The sequence below is a fragment of the Nylanderia fulva genome, unplaced genomic scaffold, assembly GCF_048542155.1.
Source record: "Nylanderia fulva isolate GAGA-0341 unplaced genomic scaffold, ASM4854215v1 Scaffold13, whole genome shotgun sequence".
Taxonomy (NCBI): domain Eukaryota; kingdom Metazoa; phylum Arthropoda; class Insecta; order Hymenoptera; family Formicidae; genus Nylanderia; species Nylanderia fulva.
The window spans coordinates 3,938,797-3,962,949 of NW_028189518.1; the positions used below are offsets into that span (position 1 = coordinate 3,938,797).

A 24,153-nucleotide genomic window follows, 5' to 3' on the forward strand; every position below is an offset into this window, starting at 1 on the left:
AGCTCCTTTTAATTCGCGTTTACTGTGAACGGCGTCACGTAATTAGTCGCCCGTTCCCCAAGCTTAATGTAAGGTATTAAAGCCAGCACCGCGGAGTCAGCCAGCATGCCCACCTTTTCTCCTTGGCGCCTCCTACGACTTTCAGACTTCTCGTTTATCCTTCCCGTCGCCATTGTGTCCCTCCTCCTTTTTCCCTCTATCTACTTCCTGCCTTTTAAACCGTAGCTGTCGTTAATCGCTCGTTATCTGTAAGTATATCGCGCGCGCATTTCCGCTCCTTATACAATACTCTCCCTCCCTTTCTGCCTAGCATAAGTAATTCAATTTTCTCATCCCTCCCCCACCCCCTCGCGACGAAAATGATTTCACTTCATCGTTACAAATTCGCGATCAATGGTACGCTCAATGACGTGCGTTTCCGATTAAAATATCACGACCCTAAAATAAAATCGTATGTCATGCAAATAATTGAATGATGTTCTTTGACTAAAGATAAATTAATTATATGTATGTAATGCATCACTCCGGAACCGTATTGCTTACAGAAATCACGATATATCCAATGTTTTAAGCATGATACACTTTCTTTTGATGAAATTTTAATAAAAATGTCAGAACATCGCAACAGCTTTATGTGATTGAAATTGAAAAAAATTGTTCACGAAGGAGAAGAGAAAAGAGAGAGAAAGAGAATTAAAATTTCAGGTATAATAAATAATAAATAATCAAATATTTTTTTGTTTAATTGTAAGTGAACTTAATATTATCCCAGGTATACACCTCGACACCTTTGTGTCTAGATCGAATGTATGCACTCGATCTTTATACGTAGCATAAGAGTTTTATGTAAATATTTACCAAAATATTCAATATTAAATGAAATATAAAAGCTTTCCGGACAAAACTGTTATTGAACCGAAATTTTCGATAGAAAAAAAAAAAACAGATGTTAATACTAGCAAAAAATCTATAGTCGAGAAGAGAGGTATACATACATGCGATATTCGGAACATCTTGTACCTATAATCTCTTTATACATATAATAACTTGTGGGGAAAAGCACGGTCTAATTACTTGGCAAAATAAAATTCTCGTGGCAGGATGAAAGAAATCCCGAACGATAACACAAATCGGGCGTGCTAAAATGCGGAGGCTGCGATCATTGTTGCGGTGCACGGTAACAGTATAAATTTCACAGCAGGTCGACGGCTCCCGATTTGCCGACAACCGATCGAGAGGGACCAGGACGGAGATACGAGAAAAAGAAGGAAAAAGAAAAAGGGCACGAGACATAGGGACGAAGAAAGCGAAGCGACGATATAAAGAGAGGGAAACATCGAGTGGTTCGAGGGAAAAAAAAAAAAAGGAAAATTGTGACCGAACGCTTCCCAGCCACCGAAGGGAGATAACGAGAGAGAGAGAGAGAGACGCAGAAAAGGTGCAGACGGAAGAAAAGTGAAAGGAGGGTAGTCTCTGTAACCAGTAGCAGGACTGGTCGCAATTCTACGTCGGGGCTGTCTCGCGCGGCTCGCGAGAGAGTAGTTCGGTCCGAAGTATAATGGAGACCCCCCGCGGTAGCTTACCTGCATCATCGACTAATCACATCGGATAATAGGGAACAAAGGCGCCCCTGTGAAAAGTGAAGCATACCCACCACTTACCTCCTCTCTTTCACCCCCTGCCCTTTTCACTCTCTCTCTCTCTCTCTCTTTCTCTCTCGTCATCCCGGGTCCCGGGAGAGAAAAAAGAGAAAGAGAGACGGAACGAAGACAGCACCCCCTCCCTCTCTCTCGAGAGAGAAGAAAAGAGAGAGGATATAATCCTCTTACGCACCAAGCACAAAGTAAAATACAGGCGGCACTCGACCGTGGACCGTCCCTAGTATTACGCATCGGCACGAATGAGGAAGAGGGAAAAGAGAGAGAGAGAGAGAAAAAAGGAAAGACGAAATGTGAGGAAGGTAGAGCAAGGAAGGGGCGCCTCTGTATAGGGGATGCATGCAGCAGAGGTGCCGGTCGCATTATGCACACAGCCTCTACACCCGCCCGTCCGCGAAATCTCTTAAGCGGCTGCCAATTTGAACCGAATCTCGAAACTTCAATCGCCAGCATCAACTCCCGAACTCTCTCTCTCTCTCTCTCTGTCCCCATCCCTCCCTTCTCTCGAAACCGCTTCTGAAATATGAGCTGCTCTTTGAGAAAGCTCTCGATGTAACCTCGTTATAGCGACTCGTCCTTGCCTTGTCGTCTTTTTATTCCACAGTCTATTTATATAATATGTATGTGTGTATATATTTAGCACTTTGTCAATGGCTGTCTTCTATTGATATTGATATTAAATGGAAACATCCCTTATTCGAGAAATAAGACTCGAATTCAAAAGACCGCATTTATACAGGATGTCCGGTAACTATAACGGACCAATAATTAAGGGCGGATTTTTCTTAGCAAAAATGTTGAGAAGTCAATAATTTTCGAGTTATAAGCGATTGAAAAAAATGGGTTTTTTGAAAACTAAACGTTTTGGAGTTAAAAGTCTAACATAATTACATTCTTCGGTTAATTTCAGGTAGAGTTTACTATAATAAAATTTTAATTCGAGGACTTAGTTATAAAGATACATAATGACAAATATTGGAAAGTTGTAAAAAATGATGACCTTTTTCGACATTTTCGCTGAGGAAAAATCGTTCCCAAATTGGTCAAAGAATCCATTTGTAATCGTTGGTCCGTTAGTTACCGGACACTCTGTATAATTAAATGTATAAGTACCACGAAGATTCTCACCCCTAATCTTACGTTGATTAACACAATACACGTTTCTCTATTATTTAAATATAAATATTGAAAATAAAGATAATTAAAGAAAGAATTAAAAGAAGATTTTATCAGTAAAATTCTGAATCGTGCACTTGTGGTAGAGAAGAAAAACTTTACGCGCGCGAATTCACGCGAAATACGTTCCGTATATAACGATATGCGCGATAATAGGATTTCGCCATTCGCAACGATTGCGACTCTATCGGCTACACGCATATTCCAAAACATTCGAGCGCCTCTGCATTTTCGATGCAATGGACGCGAGTCCGATTCTACAAAGCGCCAGTGCACTTTGGCCAGACGGTCTAATACTCTTCCTATAATGCATTTTTCTATTTCCGATAGGCTATTCGACTATTCGAGACGATACTAAGGATTACTTTGCCCGCGACTAAAATAAAAATTAAAAATACACAAACACGGCATACCGCTCACTTTTCGTTAATAGTTATATACTTTTTGCTAATGTAAAAACCGTAATGCAATGATTTTTATTCAAGTCATATTAGTATATGAAAATTTTATAAAGTTTTATATAAGTGTGCCATTTTTCCAAGAATATTATCGTTGAGCATTTATTTGTGATAATACGCACGCACATCATCGTTCTATATAATACGAAATCTTTTTATATATTCGATATATTTTATTTTTATAAATTTATATGGAATCATAAAAAAATTATTATATCATTTTTCTACGCGCGCATGCACACATATACACGCGAATGCGTATTGTAATCAATTAATTGTATTAAATTACTTTTGAATTATTTTATTATTTTTTTTTTTAATTCATTGATTGATCACGCTGATAAGTTTCATAAAATATATTGCGTGTTAGTATTAAAATCTGTAAGTAATAATGATAAACTCGTGTATGCGATGTACGCGATGTTTTTAAAAAATTGCCATTACATGGAATCATATCGTGACTTGAACGCGGTCGCAACTTGTACAGCGCTATTCAAACGCATTAAAGGATATTTAACCGAATCATGATCGTATTGTGAATGGAATATGACCATCCGTCATAACGTGAATCGAGTGTGCGCATAGAAATATATACCGATTTACGCGAAGCCCTACACACACAGCGATATGTACATTTACATCAAATTCTATTAGATACAACATAAATGATCGTACAATATCGACATGAAAATCGTACTTTATATTAATGCGTTAATATTTAATTTTTTGACAAATTCACGAGAGACGTTTACCAACAATTTTCTTGAATTGCTCGTGCCAGTATATATTCACGTTAATATTAATATAAACTATTTTGAAAAATTTGTGTGTAAGAATATAAAATTATATAAATATTTTTACACTCTTTGCCTCACACACAGTTTCGTAAAATATAAAATAAAATTTTATTATATTTTCCCACCTTTTTATCTTCATTTATCCCAGCTCATAATTGCAACATATTTATTATTATACAAAGGACTCTTCAGTTTATCGAACACGTTATCTTTTTCAGATTCACGCACATTAATAGAGCTAAAGAGCCACGAGCATCCACATAGGAGAGGGCAAGAGGAGACATTAGCCCTCAAACCCTGCAATTTATTTGCATACCTATATTAAAAAATTGAAAATATATAACAAAATAATAAAATTAAATGAAGAAAAAACTGAAGAACAAAAAAAGGGGGAACCACGAAACGTACAAGTAAGTTTATGCATTTTACTGCATGCTGCAAAGGCATCGTTGAGACGCTGATGATAATTTCTTTATTTTCTCAGAGACGTGCAAGAACGTTCCCTCTTCTATCTTCTTGGCCGCAAGCAGGGAGCGAACTATCCGAAGCTCGGAGCGGTCAGGTTGCGGCTTTCCGTGCGAATCGCGCGGTCGCTTTCTCGCCGAGGCGAGCGTTTTCCGCGCGAGGTGTGGCTATCTCGTGGCGTGCGCGCCGCTCGTTTGCATTCCGACTTGGAACGCCGCGAACAGCGCTCTGCCTCTTTGCGTTTTTACAATCTTGTTATGTCCCGCGTATTAATTATCCCCGGTCGCGAAGGAAAGGGGATGGTTCTTTTTTAGACGCTGTTTTTATCGGCGGCATCGAACCGGTTGAACTTAAATGGGATTAAGTAACGTTCTTCTCTCTAATTAGCTTCGCGAATTGTAGAAGGAAAAAGTTGACGGAATGGATTTAAGAGATGGAACGCTGCGGCGTGATTGCACGGGGAAAATATATATATCCCGTTTGGAGAATTATCGCTTCTCGAAAAAAATTGGAGTAATTATCCGCAATGTTCCAAGTTATATCAATGGAAGAATAAATAAAGATTGATTTTTGACAGATATATCCTCTTGAGGAGAAAAGAAACCTAATTATAATATTACAAGTTGTTTTATATCAAAGATATATTTCTCGAAAAATATAATACGTCGAATATAAAGTAAAGAAATTGATGAAAAACAGAAAAAGTATTTTCCATGCAAATTTATCTCGATACAATAACGATGATACAATATATTACGCATCTTTAGCTTGGCTTCTAAAAGCAATGTATTTTATTGGCAAATTATTATAGTAATTACGCGCTTTAGATATCGAACAGTATTTCAAATAATCGAGTAATAAATACTTAACGCGATTCATCAGCGGAATATAGTGACCGTGAATGACTGTTATTATTTCACAGATATAGAGCTCAAGAGAGAGAGAGAGAGTCCGAGAAAGCATCCTCCAATCGATAAACCTGACGCGTAGCCCGCTAGGAAAGCAAGCGACGATTTGGCGTATCTCGCGATCCGAATCGCCCGCGTGGTCCACTCTTAATTTGCGTCGCCTTGACGCTTATTTACAACCCCACGCGCGAATACTCGCAATCCACCTGGACGACTGAGAGAGAGAGAGCGCATATGTGTGTTTAATGTCTCTGCACACGCGAGTGCATTGGGTTGATACACCAATGCGCATAATGCATGTAGGTACATATAACGAAAAGGCACAAAGGAGGGAGAAATAGAGATTCTCAGAAAGTGAGAGAGAAAGAGAAGAGGAGGATGAAGAGAGCCGGTAGATTAGGTGGGTATATCTATCGTGCGGTTGTGGACGAGGATGTTGGTATATGTATATACATATATACATATATATACATATATATATATATATATATATATATATAGGTACACCAACGACGCGGCTACCATCGCTTGCCACGAGTAGGAAGAGACTCGACGAGGCGAGCTGGAAAGGAGAAGGGTTGGCGGAAAGCGGGAGGGTAGGCTATAAAGGCTAATTGGTTAAAAGCTCACCACTGGCTGCAGGCTTAAATCAAGATCTTGGAGTGTTATAATGGATAAGTAACACGGCGTGGCACGGCCACCGCCACCGGGTTGTGTGTTACCCCCACACGTTCATCTCTCTCTCTCTCTCTCTCTCTCACCTCGTCGTCTCGCGTATAACCACCCCGTCGCCGTGGGTTCGCGTTTCGAGCGCGAAACGTCGAGGGCGAGTATCTTCCGAGTTAAGGACGGCGCGACCGACGCGATTGGTCCGCGGCGAGGGTTACCCCAACGGGTAGCCGTGTCATCGATCGCATCTCCGTCCTATGAGGAGTCCGGAAAACCAACCCCTGGCAAGCTGTAGGCTCCGCCCCGCCACCTACCTACCTACCTACCTATCCCAACCGCACCGACACCCCTTCCGACAACTTGCAGCTTAGCCGTCCGTTCCGCGCCCCATCTCTCTCTCTCTCTCTCTCTCTCTGCTTTCCACCCCTTCTTCTCCCTCGACGTGTTCCCTTCGTTTCGTCTCCCTCCGACACCCTCTAATTTATCCACTCGCCCCGTTCCAGCGAACGGGTCGCTCATCCCCTCCCTCTCGCACCCTACAGTCTAGCTATCGCGCGGCGCGCAATAACTACCCCGTGACTCTCGAAGCGTGACTCCGAAGCGCTCTTTCCTCTCTCTCTGTCTTATCTATCTCCCCGCCGCCGACGTTCTCCCTCCCTCTCGTCGTCGTCGCGTACTCTACACCCCGCGCGCGTTCCTCCTACCCTCTCGCACAAATCCCGAGGATGTGTGTGTATACGTGCGAGAACGAGCCTCTCCTCATCCGTGTGACCTGCGGTTTCTCCGGCGTTTTCCTACCCTTAATAGCGCGAGCACACACAGTGCGCCCATCCGCCGCGGCTCGTCACTCCGCGCCGCGAAGCGTATCGCAGGACACGAGGGTGCCCGCGCACTGCTCTCTTTCTAGCGCGGTCCGAAACGCTTGTCAGCGCGCGCCGACGCTCTGAACGTTACGTCGCGCGGACCCGAAATTCCGACGCGTCGCGAGCGGATCCAACGCGACGACTTTTCTTACCCGCAACAACCGAACGTATATAAAGCTGCTGCTGCTGCTGCTGCTTCGTCGTCGTCGATCGTTTTGGAACGGACGCGTCGCGACGATGACGGGACGATGCAACAACGTCGCCGGTATGCGACGAGTATGCGATCAGTGGTAGTGACTCAGGGAAGGTGACAGCACTGATAGTGTACCTTGGCCTCGGTGTTACACGCGCGAGAAACGCTTTGCGCGCCGCGGGTGAACGAAAGAAGGAGAGGAGAAGTTAGGTATCAGGTTGGAGCTCTTGATAGGAGTGGTGGTGAAGAAGGAGAGAGAGAGAGAGAGGGTGGTGAAGATAGAGAGAAGGGGGTGTGATAGGTGGCGGAAGGACGATAGGGAGAGAGGAACGAAGGGTGGGCCCTCCAAGTGTCTTGTCTCCTATCATCCTGTCGTCCAGGGTATCGCTTACGAATGTCGCGCGATCGAGCGATCCGTCTGCGCGATCCACGACGACGACGCGCGAGAACGTCCTGGCGACGGCCGCGCATCATCGACTACTAACGAGCGGCAGTCTCGTCATCTGAGCCACGATCAACGCGCCGTACGTACCTGTGTGTGTGTGTGTGTGTCTGTGTGTGTGTATGTGTACGCGCGTGTGGGTGTCTCGTCCTGATATGCGATCATCCAAGAGGGACAGCCGAGTCGCGTCGCGCGAGACGTCGGATTCCGTTTAACCGTCGGGATCGGCTCGCTACGAGAATACGAGTATCTCCAAGTCTCGTCGAACCAACCTTGTTTATTCGAAACGTCGCGTATCGTTCGGGCTAGCTGGGCTAGCCCGCGGAAGAACTGCCGCAGCAGGAGATCTCCCCGAGTGGACAGGTGGCACGCAGGATGTCCGGCGAGACCGAGATCGAGGTTTCGGTGGTCTCGGAGGAGGATCTGGAATTGGAAGGTTCCAGGAGCAGTTCGACGCCGGCGGAACTGCTACTGCAGGAGAAGAACGGCAAGTCCGGTTGCGGCCTGAACAATCATCACCACTCGTTTAGCTTCGACTCGGTCAGCAAGCCGGCGCTCAGGCCGGCCTGCAATCCGCAGTACACGTCCTTTAGTATCTCCAGTATTCTGGGCAGACCGGAATCGCCGCCCGTCGATTCGACAACGTCCACGGGTTCCGGGGAGAGACAGTCGTCGGACGTCGACAGGACCTCGCCGTTACCGCAGACCAACTCGCAAAACTCGCAGAGGATCCCGCCGTCCTGCGGCAGCCCCGGTAGAGTCCTGTCCTCGCCGACGTCACTCAGGCTGTCCGGCGGCCAGCGCGGGATCTCCGCGACCGGTCACCCCGCCTTGGAACCCAGGGCCAATTCCGCGGGTATCGGTATCGGATGTGCTACCAGTGCTACCAGTCCGGCCGCGACCTTCTCGCCGCCCGGCGACGCTTCCGCCAATCCGCTGCTGGGACACCAGGCCTCGGCAGATCTCGCGATGCTATCAAGGTACGTGGCCTTGGACTCGATCTTCTACCTTCGTGAGTTCTCTTAGCGACAGCTGAGGAACGTAACGAGTTGGTCTCGTCGCACTAGCGCTCTTTTCATACATTCAGACGATATGTATCTCGGTCTCTACATCTTTGAAGATAAGCGAACATTTTTAAATAATGAGATCACACAATCGTGAAAGTAAATGGTATATAAAGACTTCTTAAGAGCTCTTAAGATTTCGTTATTCGATAAATACATTTCTATCACGATCATTGCTTTATGTCAAATTTTATGAAAAATATCTTGCACAAGTAGCTCTTTGTTATTTCAACGCATCGCGTCAACAAACAAAAACGATAGATAACGGATATTGATATTATTATTGACGCGCGCGATTGTATATTTTCAAATATTGTGATAATTTCTGTAGATCATTAAACGTCAACTCATCAACTTCCATTATCCGCAAGTTATAAGTTGGTCATCGTATAGATTTACCAGATATTATATAATGGGTCTACCAAAGTATAAAGAACTGACACAACATGAATATCATTTGTGTCAAACTGAACACAAGAGTTAGCTGACGCGTAAATGAATTTTACATGTCTCGTTTTGAAAAATAAGATACGTATAGCGACGATATGTAGAACGAATATGTAACTGATGTCATGCACTTTCACTCGAGAATGTAGCTTTTTCTAAAGTCTATTTTCCATAACAAAAAAAAAATGGAAAATTTCATCTCCCTTTTTTTCCGCTTCAATTTTACATTGCTTAGCTTGATAATTCTATATCATTAAAATTGCCGAAGCAAAGTGCACTTCGAATGAGTCAAACAATAAACTCTTTCTCCCATATTTGCATACCCTCTTCATTTTTTCCGATTCTTTATCATTTTTAACCGATTATTAAAACACGAGAGAACCTACGATCAGCTGTTCTTTTTATTATTTTGACTTTACACGTCTCACGCGAAGAAGGTTTGCAAAATCTGTGACATTTCTAAGTAAGGTGCGTGTGATATAATCACGCGATACGATCACTCGACGAGGAAACCGTGAAAGTGAAGCTTCGTGTTTCTAAATTCGGTCTTAAAAACGATTAGTTGTATATTATAGAAGCATCGCGTTTCATTTCCACGGAAAACAAGCGCCGCGTGTTACGAAAAAAAAAAAAAAAAATGAAACGGCATGCATAACAACGATTTTATAATAACGCTTTTTAGCAACACCGCGAGAGCACTTTGCGTCGCAAACACGTGTATCGCGCGCGCGTCGTTTATTCGCGTACAACGTACACAATACCTTTATATTAAACTCAGTTGATGCGGCAATGTGACCTTCGGTTTTATTGGTTGATGGCGTCGAAATAACTGGCCGAAATTCGAACCTTTATACTGATTGGCGATCGTCATTCATTTCCCGTAGAACGATATGTCTGTCAGCGTCGAGTAAAATACGTAGAGCCAACGTCGATATTAGTTTATTATTTATAACATGCAGCTTCGCGCGTAAAACATCTCTTCAAGAGGCATTTTTTTTTTTTAATAAAATAGAGATCAAATAAAAATAAAAGAAAGAAATAATGTGTATTTCTGCATAATTCAATAATTAAACGCCATCGTTTAAAGGCTAATTCGATGGTCATCGTTATTTAATATTAATGCAAAAGTGTCGGCAAATGGAGTTGCTAATACTTACTAATGATTAATTAATTCGTAACAACGTCGTTATTCATATTCGCCGCTCGCGTAATTGGCAGAATTGTTGAATAAATTAAGACCGCACCCTCTCTCCCAGGCAATTAGAAACTCTGCCACGCGCTAATGTTTTAACGATAAAAATACGCATTCGCGAAACTTTGACACCCGAGAGATTCGACAATACCATTGCGACGGATTAATATCCGTTGCTTCACTATCGCTGTTGGCATAATTTTACACGCACACGTGCACTGCAAATGCACAGAGTGCCTCTCTTTCTCTCTCTCTCTCTCTCTCCGTTTCGCATTAGAAATGCAAACTGCATTAACTGAATTATATCGAGCAATATCGCGATACTGGAGGAAATTTTAATTCTTGCGATATGTAATGTTATGCCCGTTGTATTTTCGAAATAGATTGAAGAAGATATATCTGTATGCTTGTTCAGAAAGATCGTTCTCTTTTTTTCTTTCAGTTTTGATCAATTCAAACTTGATTTTATTTAATTAAGTAAAGTTATTTAATAAATACACCAATTAATATTTTAAGAGAAATAACAAAATTCCTTTTTCGAATAATTTTGCAACATTCTTGTGTTTTAAGGCTTGATTGCTCAAGAAATTCAAAAACTAATGACCCTTATTTTCTCGACATTTTCGCGAAAAGGAAACTTAACTTTCGTTGAAAAAGCCTGAAATATTTGGACTCGGTTGACATTCTGTTTCCGCGCACGTCAACCCGGATTACGGGTAGAAAGGAATATGTATTGGGAGCAGTTTTTCGCGCGAGCCGTTCGGAGACCAAAGATTTTCGTAGGCGTGAGTTCACTTCGGATCAAGATATACACGACATATATCGGGGGCTGGCGAGACGTTAAGGGACAGCGGCAACGAGCGAGCGCGTGCGGTGAGGATTATATTATGTGGGAATGGACCGGCAAGAAGGGGTCCGTAATGGGCCTATTAGGCTGTCTCATTTAATAACAACCGTAGTAACAACCCACCCTCTTACATTACTTACGTTACTTAGGAGAGCCCCCGCGTCTGCTATCGGATATATCTACGAGGAGAATCCGAGCGCGGCAAAGGGGCAAGAGAGACTCGAGGGTTCGAGATGATTTTATCAGATTTACACCCCCTCCCGATTGACGGGTCTGTCTTCTCCCTTCCTCTCTTTCTCCCTCCACCCTCCGAATCGTCGCCCTTTCGCCACGTCCTCGCCATGCTTGGCTCTACGACGTTATTGCTTGTTTTCCACCCGTTTACCATTTGATTAAGTTCCACTCGTATGCACCGTTGGGGCACACTTCAGTCAACGAGAAAAGCTTCATCGAATGGAACCCTTCGCGCAAACAAACTTACCGCGACTGATAAATGGTAACCATAAACAGATTTTCGTCCGGGGCGTATATAGCTAATTTTATTTTGGCCGAAAAATGAGATTTTTTTGACACTCGCACCGGATTATGGCAAAAAAAGCATCATTATGTCCACGAAATTCTCCCTCGCAAAATTATTTATGCGCGAGTGTTTAAACATTTTTTTGTCTTCATACCAGGTCTATAAAAATTTATAAATCGTCAAATAATAATTTTTTTTTAACTATTAGATTGTTTGACACTCGCACTAGATTATAGAACAAGCATCTTTTATATTTATGAAATTCTCCCTCTCAAAATTATTTACAAGTGTCTAAACATCTTCGTCTTCATCTCAAGTCTATAAAAATTTATAAATTATATCAAGTATTAATTTTTTTAAACTAAATTAGTGAAAAGGATGCTTATTATATAAATACATCGACGATGCAATACCGTACCTCGAATAATATAATTGACTGTTTTCTTTTTCCTAACAGCGTCGAGAAAAGCATATCGAGTCACTCGTAAATGCAACTTAACGTAAAATAAATATAGTGATTTAGTGATCGACACGGATTTTCATTTCCGCGATTGCATAACAAAGAGACGCGTCTCGCTTGTAACAACTGCGCCACGCCATAAAATTACAAATTTTATATATATATATTCTATTCGGATCCATTTGCGCATTTAAATACAATTCGACAAAAATTCGCTCGGCGGCGTAGAATTACGCAACGATTGCGCGTTCACGCAATATATACGCCTATATATATGTATGTGTTCCGAGCACATTTCGCAAGCACGCTAATTAACATTGCCAGCGACTGCCAACACAAAATTCCCTGTAATTCGCGTCGGACGACCGAAACACGCGCGTCAAGATACCGATAGGAGATATCCACCGTAAGAGGAGGGTAGGGGTAAAAAATCAATTAGGCATCGAGTGCATAATGGATGCGGATGAAACACCGTGCGCCGGTATAGTCCAAGGTTAAGGAGCCTAAGATTCCCTCGAGAAACGAGCACCTACCTATCCCGCGGCCCATTTAGCCCGAAAAGCCAGGCGGCAGCCCTTACGTCTCTCTCTTCCGGGAGGAAGCGCGCAAGTTCTAAACCCGATTTATTATTAAATCGCCGCTCTACGCTCCAGCCTCTGAGATTCTCGCTCGCCAAGGTCGTGGGGAGAGGAACGAGGCGCCATGCGATCTCGGCAGCCTCCATCCTTCTACTTATGACTGATCAAATAATAATATTTCTCCGCAGGAATAAGTACGCACGCAAAGATTTACGCGCAGGAGAGAGATACGCCCGATATATATATATATATATGTGCGCGCTTTATGAAATCGTAACAATCGCATCTCCGAGAATCTCCTTAAAGTGCGACTCGAGCCGGAAAAATGTTGCTCGAGAGTTGATGCGCATATATAGATGATGTACCGAATACATATATTTTATTACGAATGTACGTTTAGAGATTCCATCGCGAGTTGATCCAAAACAATTGTAAAAATTAAAAAGATTTCGAGCTCTCTTTCGTATTTTAATGGAAATATCATGAACGTCCGCAGAGGAGAGCAAGAGAGGGCATTTGCCCTCCCTTGGAACCAGTAAAAAAATTAAACATTTGCATTCCCTTTGAATAAACACAAATTTATTTGCATATTTAATAGAAAAAAATTAAAATAAAATAACTAAAAAAATTTTTAATTAAAAACAAAAAATAAAAAAACATACAAAAAATTAATTATGTCCCCTTCTAGAAACAATTCTGCGGACGCTCATGAATATCATACTACATATGTATATTTGTCTGAAAAATTATTGAATTATTGAATTATATACTGAATTGTACATTTACGAATTAATAATTGCACGCGTCTTGTCGCGTTTTCAATTCCTGCGCTTTCGGATTCGTTCGCGTCGGTTCGCAAGATCAGCAAACCATTGAATCTCGGGGAATACGGAGTATCGCGAAAATATTTTTTGCTCGTCGAGATTTTGCGAGAGCTTATATTCAGAAACGTTACCGCGGGCGCGATGGAACGCCGGGAACGGAAGAATCCGTCTGATAATCCGCGATAGAGACTGCCTCGTTAATTACAGTGCTGATGAATGATTCGTTAATTAGGGTGGAATCGCGCTACAAGTTTCAAAGGAAGATACGATAAAGCCTATTGTGTATGATCGCCTATTCGCGAACGATATGGATGTTTCGACGTTGGGAACAAATGCGGGATATGAGCGACGACGGCGGTCGTATGGACCGCGGATCGTAATTGCAGCGAGATACAATTCCCTCCGTTTCATCCGACACTGATTCGTCCACACAAAATGGTCTCTCGATTAAAAAAAAATTGTACAGGAAGACGCGACTGATACGAGTCGAAATATAATTTCGTACCTATATATTATTCAAATTCGCATCGGCTCTTTATAAATCGATTTTCAACATAATTTGCGTCATTAAAAATGGTAACTATTCCTCTGCATAAGTAATTTGTTGACAAAGAAAATTTGCATTAGCAGATGATAAAGTTTTCTTTAGAAAAAATACATCAGATTTAAATAGTCTCTGACAAGCTAGAACGTAATGAAGCCAACTAGTAGATTTAGTTCGAACGGCTTTGAAAGCCAATAAATAGTTGTTGGATCATCTCGATGGCGCTTCATAAGACGGTGTGTAACGATAAAGTGTGTCATGTAACACGACATGCAATTATAAAAGAATAAAAGAAAGAAAATAATTAGATTAAAAATAAATACATAAATAAAATATGGTTATTCATAAATTTATCATTCATCTAGTTCTTTTCTCTTTTCTTTTTCTCTTTTCTTTTTCTCTTTATTTGTTTCTCGTTAATATATTCCAATAATCTACTTTTTTCTGCCATTTCTTTGCTTTTATTCCTTTTTCTCTAAGGCACAGAGTGATGATTGCATGTTGAGCATACAGATTGCAAACCGCTTTGGGCGCACTTTCGCTAGTAAACGCGCGCGCGATCGACTTCTCTTTCTTCGCTACGCTCTTAACTACCCCTAGTGTAACGATACACGACGAAACGTATCGTGTTACGAGCGATCGTTAACGGCATAAAGAGTTTATATTTGAGAATGGCACTTACTCACTGAACGCAAGCAGAAGCAGAATAATAATCAATACAAGCAAGCGGTATAACACGTTATTGAAGACACGGAGGGAAAACTTTAACGGAAATTTTCAATGAAAGCATATTGCTCGTATCAAAATAGGTATGTACCAATTAAAAAAAATTAAGTGCCAACGCGAAATTAAAAAATGTCGTTAACATCGTGTCAGATTAAGTTACAAATTAATTATATATATATATATATACCTATCGAATTATAAAATATATCTCTTATAGGGTATATCTTTAAAATGAATTTTTCTCAGCAAAACATTTTAAAAGTAAGTATTTTAATTGCGTTGAATTTTAGAAAATAAAATTGGTTTCAAAGTCGTAGAAAAAGTAGCATAAAACAAATAAAAAAAAAATATATTCTTTAATTAATTCAAGTAACTCTTACTTTCACAGAAAGTAGTCTTTGTATTTTTATCACTAAAGTATCTAAGAGATTTAAAAAATACGATATTTATAAAAAGGGGCTATTATCATTTCTCTTTTGAGATTTTTCTCCAACTTGCAAATGGCAAAATCATTGTCATTAAATTTATATTCAAGTAAAAAAAATATTAAAAGATATTATTACAAAGCTAAGAGATATAAGGAAGAAATTAATATATCAGCTAGAAATTAAACGCGCGAATATAATTGTTGGCGAGAGAAGAGGAATAGAAATCAGAAGCGAGACGTGAGTCAAGTGCATGCTCGATGACCTGAATCAAGAGAGCTCATTCAAGAGAGGTATCGCTGAAGAGTACCTCAAGTACCTACATACGGAAAAAGAACTCGTAAACCGTCTAGTCGCCGAGTGCTTCTGCTCGTCCAGGATGTAAGTCCTGTGAAATTAGACGGTAAAAGGTGAAAGATCTCTCCGCCGAGAGAGATCCGAGTGTTTAGTGTTTATACCTGCTCCTTCAGGGAAGGGTCTCTGAATGCTTACAAACAGGCGGTTGTCAGATTTCCTTTATCTTTTACGCGGCATTTGTGTGCCCCAGATCGGTCTCTTCTCTCCCGTTAGCCATGCGAAGCCCTCTCGAGGACCTCGATATCTCGTTCCGATGCCGAGGAAATCGGAGAGGGAGGAAGAGCTGCGCCGAAGATCGCGTGTCGCTGAGGAATTCTCTTAGGGACGGTCTCTCAATTCTTTCTCTGTTTCGGTCCCGAGCAGTCTCGTTATCGTGGTGTTGTTGTTATTGTATTATATCTATCGCCCGGAATGACACCCTCATCTCAATGATAAACAAGTGTTGCATATATACATTGCTAATTCTTTAATACAAAGAAATTATTTCTTGAAAGAGAAATCAACGTTCGATCAATTTATCCAATAAAAAATGCATTTTATATTAAGTCTATCTCTTAACAAAAAATAAAATTATTATCTCGAAAGGCTCTTGAGCCAATTAAATTAAATAATATTTGTATTGCAGATTTAATTGGCTCAAGAGCCTTTTGAAATAATAAAGAAATTACGCTGAAATCTAAGAAAAGCAATAATACTTCTTTTAATTTTGTAACGCGATAACAAATCATAAGATTTTTTAAATTATGCAACATTAGATTGCAGATGTCATTAATATAATTTTATGAAAATTTAAAAACTATTACATCGTTTCAAGATGAATGAAGACTAAATAAATTGCTAGATTCCGAAATCAATTGAATCAAGAGCGGGCAATTAAACCGGCATCGCTGTAATAAAACATTAAAGCGAACAAATTGTTGAACCTATCTATTAGTGCAGAAACAGGACCTATATTGTAGGCTAAGCGATACTAGGTGCAAAGTGCTCGCTAACAATGTTGAATACGCTTTTGCAAGACGAGCACGTATCGAAACGAGATCAGATCGCTCGTTGCAGACAGACTGCCGGGGAAGTGCTAGGGCTTCCGAAGCCTCCTCGGCCCAACCAGCCGGCCCTGCCGGTTGCGATCCTCTGCCTATATTTCTACCCGAATCGTCACCGCAAATCGGTGTTACTTGCATTAAGTTTCTACGACGCGTGCAGCTGCGACGGCGCTTAGCGCTTAGCCGGAAGTAACAATTCAGGGAAAAACGAGAGTGTTCTCGTTAAGCGACCGAATCGTTAAGAGCCGGAGAACAACTGACCGTGAAAAGACCCAGTGACGGATTTGTCGATAAACGATCTAGGAAGGCCCTGCGACTACCCGGTTCACGAATTTCACGAAACGTTTTCGTCGCTTTTGCTTTGGTTATCGTGTCATATTATCGGGATGGAATGCACATTTTTCAAGATTTGTATGTGGAAATTGCTCATACAATTATAAAAGAATCGTTTCAATTAAAATCTCTATGAATAAGGGATCTCTCTACTAGATTCGCTACTGGAAGGGCTCCTGCTCGTGATGCAGGTATAATACCCTCTGGTCAGGGCGACGATCTCTTCGAGAGCTTCTTGCTCTAAGCGGATTTTTAATCTTAATAGCCAGTCGAGCGTTTATTCGTAGCACGTCTGGCTATTGTTGCGACGCAAACACCGTATCCAAATATTCCGACAATGGAAAATTTTGCTTTCTCCCGAGCGGTTGAGTAAATCCGAAGTTGTAATGGCCGCCGAAACGACTACGAACGATGGTACTTATACACGTATAACGAACACGTATTCAAATTACCACAATTTTGACAGACAGACAGATCTCTTAATTATAACGATAATTGTATTCGTGATTTTTCGGAAATAAATTTTCCGAAATTCGTGTATTCATTATTATTTTCTATATGAAGCTTAAAGGACTTCGCCACATATAGTTATCTAATATTAATTTACTCTTGTCAATTAATTACTTACCATTATTCTTGACGTAATGACGTTATTCTTCGCGTTCATGTCATGTTAAAATATCATCTTCTAATATAATAACGCGAATGTTATATTCTATTAAATATTAAATGTGACATTTAATTTTAAGTCTCTGCAATTGATTATATTATATTATAATTTCACAAAACTATCTGCAGAGTATATTCTAAAAATCCCGATCAACATGTTAATAATTCGATTGTTTTTTTTTACTCAAAGAATTTCTAATATTCAACATTACGTTATCTCAATAGCAAAAAAACTCTTCAAATTAAAATTCTGAAGAAAATAAAGTCTTCTTGCATATTTAAACGAATAAGAACATTTGTTTTGACGTTTCGATATTCTTTACTTAATTCAAGAAAGCAAAGATCCTTAACTTTGTCAAAGCCTATTTACGTATCAACGTCTTAAACTATACATCTCTCCTAAACATCTCTTATTAGAGACCAAATCATTTCTCGGATCATCAATCCGAATAAAGCTGGACGATTCAACAAAAATTCTCTCTATTTGAAACCTTCACCAACCTTTACGAAGAATCTCCGCCTCCCGTTGACTCTTTCAGTTGCTCATGGATCCTCCGTACTGTGTAGCAGTAAACATCAATGCGTTATCTTGTCGTAGATTGATAGCGAGTCGATATCCGGTCGGCATCGGCGGCCTGTTCTACCCGTCGACGCTGCAGCATCTCCATCAGCATCAGCAGCAGCAGCAGCATCAGCACCATTCGCGACTGGCCGCAGCGGCGTCGTCCGCTCTCAGCAACGCCGTGCAAGTTGCTGGCCAGTCGCCGGACATCGTCGACGCCGACGGTATTCGCGGAGTTTTGCTCGGCGGCGCCGGCTGGCCGTTTCCGTGGAGGCCAACGCACAGCCTGCAAACGCTCGAGCATCCCTCGCCGAGCGACGTGGTCGGCACCCTCAGCCGTGTCAGCCCTGCGTCCGCGTCTTTCCCGCAGCGAGGTAAGTTTAAGGTCCTTCTTAGTCACCCTTATGCGTACCTGTAAGCAGATCGAGACGACTTATTTAGGATTAAGGACTTGGAATAATCTGGAAGAAAATAGGGAACGGAAATGTGTTAACATTGTTTCGCACAAAATGCGGTGCTCCAATAAAGCATCAAAGTATTGTATACTATGAAACGTATCTCTGCTTGAATCTCTTTGATTAAGCGAAAGATAGAAAAATGTGAGAGTTAAACTCCTGGTCTAAGTCTCTGTACAATCGGTGGTACCATTATCTTAATCATTAAAAGAAACTAATATTAAATGTATTAAATTTAAAAAATATTAAATGAAATATTTAAAATTATATTTAATATTTTCTATGCATAATAAAATGTGTTTAATATCAAAATAAATAATTAATATATCGCATTTTGAAGAGAGATTAAAGAATAAAGATTATGTGCCACAATTTACGGAGAGCCGCGAAATCGCAAAGGAAAGCTTAAAAGAAATAAAAGAAACGAAAGTTAACGCGAGACCTCTCATAGATATACAGATATACATATATTGTCTATACATATATGTATAGAGATCGACGCGCGCGCGTCTATATCTATCTGTATCTCTTTGCGTATACAAATACGCGTAAGGCTTCCACGGCTTCCACCACGACAAACCAACGTCGATCGCCTTACCCAGCAATCGTTTTGCTTCTGCCACCTTGCCTAAGCACTTAGATAGTTACTATCCGCATCTACAAATGCTGAATTCTTCTTTCCACTTGATAGCGCGTTCCCGCATCATAACGTTAAATTCTTTAACGATATAGTAATAATAATTGTTTCATTACTGTCATGTATTATTTTTATCATGATTTCTCAGAGATTGCTAAAAATTTAATTTCTTCAAAATAAATAGATATAATCTAAAATATAAAATATGAAAAGTATAGAACAAATAGAAACAATACTTTAAAATCTACGAATTCAAAAGATCAGGAGTTTTTCTTAACATATATTGTTTTAATAGTATATAATAGTAATGATGTGCTCTCTCACTCAACGAATAAGAAAAACTGGAAAACGTATTTTTAAAAATATGCGTTTCCCCTCGATTATATGTATATTTCTCCTAACAAATATCAAATTATTGATTATAAAAAAGAATTGTATCTAGTTTCGTTTCAGAGCCGATTTTTTTTATCTACGCTATAACGATTATTTGTAGAGAAAAAGAATTAAATTCACCAATATACATACCATTAATGACATTTACACTAATAGAAAAATAATTATTTATCCGTATTGCAAATGTCGTTATATTTTATATTATTATTACCGAAAATATATATTCCATTGACAGGATTATTACAATATTTCAGAAAAATTTAACTACCGAGTGACAGAAATGATTAGAGAAAGATTAATGAATTATTCAAATAAGATCGTAAAGTATTGTATGCCAATTTGAAAAGGCATATATGTAAAAAAGTGTAAAAAATATTTATAAAGGGAAAATGAATAAAATTGTTATACATTCCTTTTGTCATATACTTTAAAAGGAGACGCGACGGCGGAATTTTATACCCAAATATATGCATATGTCACACAAATAATGTCGTCGGATGATGTATCTTCGTTTACACACGCAATTTAATACACAGCAATTATGTCAAAATGGATTAATAGAATATTAATTAGTGTTCTATTAATTGATTAAATATTCAATACGGATAGAGAAATTATATAATGGCGATCTATCGGAGTGCGCGTGAGGGAATTTGTAAATCCAAGGCGTTCTCGCTGAATTGATTGATGCATGCGGATGCATTTAAAAAGAAGGGCGATTAACGCGTTTACCTTTCTCTCATTAACTATTTGATTATATACGATCAATACATATATAATGTATGCCTTATGCATATATTTAACTACTAAATATCTCATTATATGATACAACACAATTATAATATTATACATCAATCAAACTATTAATCGAACTGGTTTCACTAATCGTTAAGAACAATCCCAGTTAAAAAGATAGAAAAAAATTCTTACAAACAAAAAGATATTTGATTTTTAGAATATAACTGGTGCAAAAAAATTAACGCAGAAAAATGTTACAAGTAACGATCGGTTTCGGGTAAAGTGTTTAATTGCAACTAAAAATAAATACGCTGAAAAAGAAAAGAAATTATTATAAATATAATTTCCGATAAAATCAGATGAAAACTCGGAATAAATCGGAATTTCTGAAAGAAAATTCGTGTTTATCGATAAACGTTCGATGCAACTTATTAATAGTTAAGTGAAGAGTGATTCGAAGAAGGATATGCATACAAGACAGATACATTGAAAAAGAAGAGAAATAATTATAAATATAATTTGCGATAAAATTAGATGAAAAATTGAAATCGATAAAAATTCCTGAAAGAAAATTCATATTTATCGATAAGCGTTCGATGCAATTGATAAAATAGTTAAGCGAGGGATGGTTCGAATAAGGACACGCGAAATGCGAGATAAATACGCGTTGAAAAAAAAAAATACATACGGAAAACAACGATGGAGTTTAAGACGCGTATATTTTTCTATGCACAGACGAGCTCGACGACGACAACGGCGACGATCGTCTGCACCGTGCGAGGAGTCCGTCGAGTGGCGACGAGGTTCACGACGACCTCGGCGAAGGGGATGATTGCGCGGACGCCGACGGCGAGGGCGAATCCACCTCGACGAGTCTTCACGGTACTTCGGCGAGCGGCGGTGGCGGTGGTGGCAATAACAATAACAACAACAGCGGCCAGAACAACGTGCAAGTCGGCGTGGACGGTCGCGAATCGAACAGCATAAAGCGCAAGAAGAAGACCAGGACGGTATTTTCCAGGTCGCAAGTGTTCCAGTTGGAGAGCACGTTCGACATGAAACGCTACCTCTCGTCGTCGGAGCGAGCGGGCCTCGCCGCCTCGCTCAGGCTCACCGAGACCCAGGTGAAGATCTGGTTCCAAAATCGGCGGAACAAGTGGAAGCGGCAGCTGGCCGCCGAGCTGGAGGCCGCGAATATGGCACACGCCACTCAGAGGCTGGTAAGGGTGCCGATTCTATATCACGAGGCGTCAGCTGGCACCGCGACGTCCGGCGGCGTCTCCGTCTCGGTGTCGGCACCCGGACCCCCGGGTCCACCGCCGCCGTCGTCGGTCGGCGTCACCTCCGCCTTGTCGCATTCGGTCGGCGTCGGCGTCGGCGTGGGCGTCGGCGTCGGCGTTGGCACCTCGTGCGCGCCTACCACGGCGCAGCCCATCTTCTACTCCCATCACCATCAACACCACCATCATCATCCGGCGGCGGCCCACGTGCAGGCGCACAGTCTCCTGTCCCACCAGGTGCACCCTCAGCCGCCACCCCCGCCCCCGCCCCCGCCCAACGGCCAACCACCCCGGACGTCCTCGCAATAACACCGTCCGACTTACGAGGGTAGCCTGCGTCTGCTGAGGGAGACGACGGTGATGAGCGACGCGACGACGACGCCTTCTTGCCTGGGTCGCGCCATCAGGCTGATCGACGTAGACGAGTAGAATGCAATCGTACGGGTCCTCGCGATCGTCCTAAGACATCCTTTAACCCGACATCGCGGATCACACACGGCGCAGCTGTCCCCTCGGCGGTAATCGAGACCGATATTGGAACTCGAATGGTTTTCTAGTGCGGACTATTGGGCGACTAATTGGCGTGGATAAATGTGAGTATAAGCGGGAAATGTAGAGTTTTCTCACGACTATAGAAGATTCAATTTGAGAAAATTCCATGAAACCTACTGTATTTTTTGAGATTAAAACAAGAGTTTTATATCATCCTGATGATGATGATTTTACTTTCTTCTCCTGCAGCGCATCTCGTGGCGGTAAATAAAATATTTTGTCGGAATACAAACGCGATAAGTGGAAACTCTACATTTTCTAAGCACAAGCTTATACTCATATCTCTATTCATATTCTTTATCTTCTATTGTTACCTAGAAAAATATATAATCTTTTGCAAATTATTCAATAAAATTATTTTGGCGCTTGATAAAGAGGCATTAAGTCGCAAAACGCAATATTATTTGTCTTGAAAAAAATAATGATAATAAATGTACTAAATTAATAATACAAATATTTTATTGATAATTAAGAATTGGATAATATTTCGTTTTGTAATTAAATTATCTTTTTCCACGGAAAACCAAGACATTTCAAGATTTAGGCCTTTTTTTCATATCAAGCGCCAAAAATATTATACTAGTCCGCGCAATTGTGCAGAGAATTGAACTGTGATTATAATGATTTTAAACTCCCTTTCCTCTCGAGCCACGGACGACGAAAGTTGGCCGCGATCTCATACGGTTTCTCTTTCCGGTTTGTCGCCGATGTAATAATATCGCGCCGTATAAGTTGTCGCTTCCAGAGTTTGTTTGCGTATATAGGTATGTATAAACTGTGCAGCACGGGATGCAAAATTTTACGACGATACACCGCGAAATCGGAATTAGATTTTACTTGCATTCGATTTAACTTGAATATATTTGGGATCTCTGTAGATAGAATAATAATTAGAGCGATAGAGCGACTTCTAATTGTGCCGATATGCGCGTTGCGAGAGAAACAATTCGCGCGGATGCGAGGATGAAATTTTCGAACCGTCCCGCGCGCGATGATTGTACGACACCCGATATTTTAATTGTTGTTCGAATCGTGCTCGTTTCTCTAATCGTTTCCTCCCTCCCACCCCTCTGTAAATAGTCTTTGCGCAAAATGTATAATTCGCGTTTAATTGTAATTTTGAGCGCCGAGGGAGACCGAGCTACGAGAGCCCGTGATCGGGAGCTGCGTTAATGTAATCCAGGGATTAGAATGTCGGTGCAACTTCGGCGAGTTCGATTTTCGATGCAAAAGAAATATCAAGTAAAAAATTACGCGCGCGTTTCCGCACTGTCGCGCGTATATAAACACGGGAGATTGTTTTCGCGTGTCTATAGAAATTTGAACTCGCTGAAATTACATTGGTTCAAATACCTGATGTATAAAACGGGATTCGCTGTGGTTGTAAAATTGGACACATATTCACGTACACGCAAAAAACACACATACATACATATTACAGACACACACATGTTAAGACACAGGCAGGGTTCCTACGATATATTCCACATGTTGTGATAAGTATCTAAACGAATAATTTTATTAAACAGAACGGTAGAGCTACGAAATATCGCCTCTCTCACATTGTATATCACCTATCTATAGACGTCAATTAAGATGAAGGTTCGCCATACCGTGTTTTATACGGATATTTGTGATCCGGGATCTCAAATTATTGTACAGCCGATCGTTTCGTAATCGCTAAATAATGATCGTTGAACCATAACAATACACGTCATTCGTATTTCCTCTTCTCAGGATCGATATTGAGCTGCTATTCGTCGCGATCTCGTTTGCGAAGTAATACTTTTCGTAAATTCGACATTCGCCTATAGAATCGACGAACAATATCGAATAAAAAAAATACGAATATCGCTTAAATTGCACTTTTGCTGTGGC

At 40.8% G+C, this 24,153-nt stretch overlaps 1 protein-coding gene across 1 annotated transcript; it reads left to right on the plus strand.

Annotated features, from left to right (window-relative positions):
* The first annotated feature begins 6,578 nt into the window (after window positions 1–6,578).
* Hmx (H6 family homeobox) lies at window positions 6,579–24,149 on the plus strand. The gene is made up of 3 exons (XM_029304564.2): window positions 6,579–8,609; window positions 18,257–18,594; window positions 21,179–24,149. Exons 1-3 carry the CDS (start codon window positions 8,005–8,007, stop codon window positions 22,030–22,032), a joined length of 1,797 nt encoding a protein of 598 aa, XP_029160397.2. The 5' UTR covers window positions 6,579–8,004; the 3' UTR covers window positions 22,033–24,149.
* The last annotated feature ends 4 nt before the right edge of the window (window positions 24,150–24,153 follow it).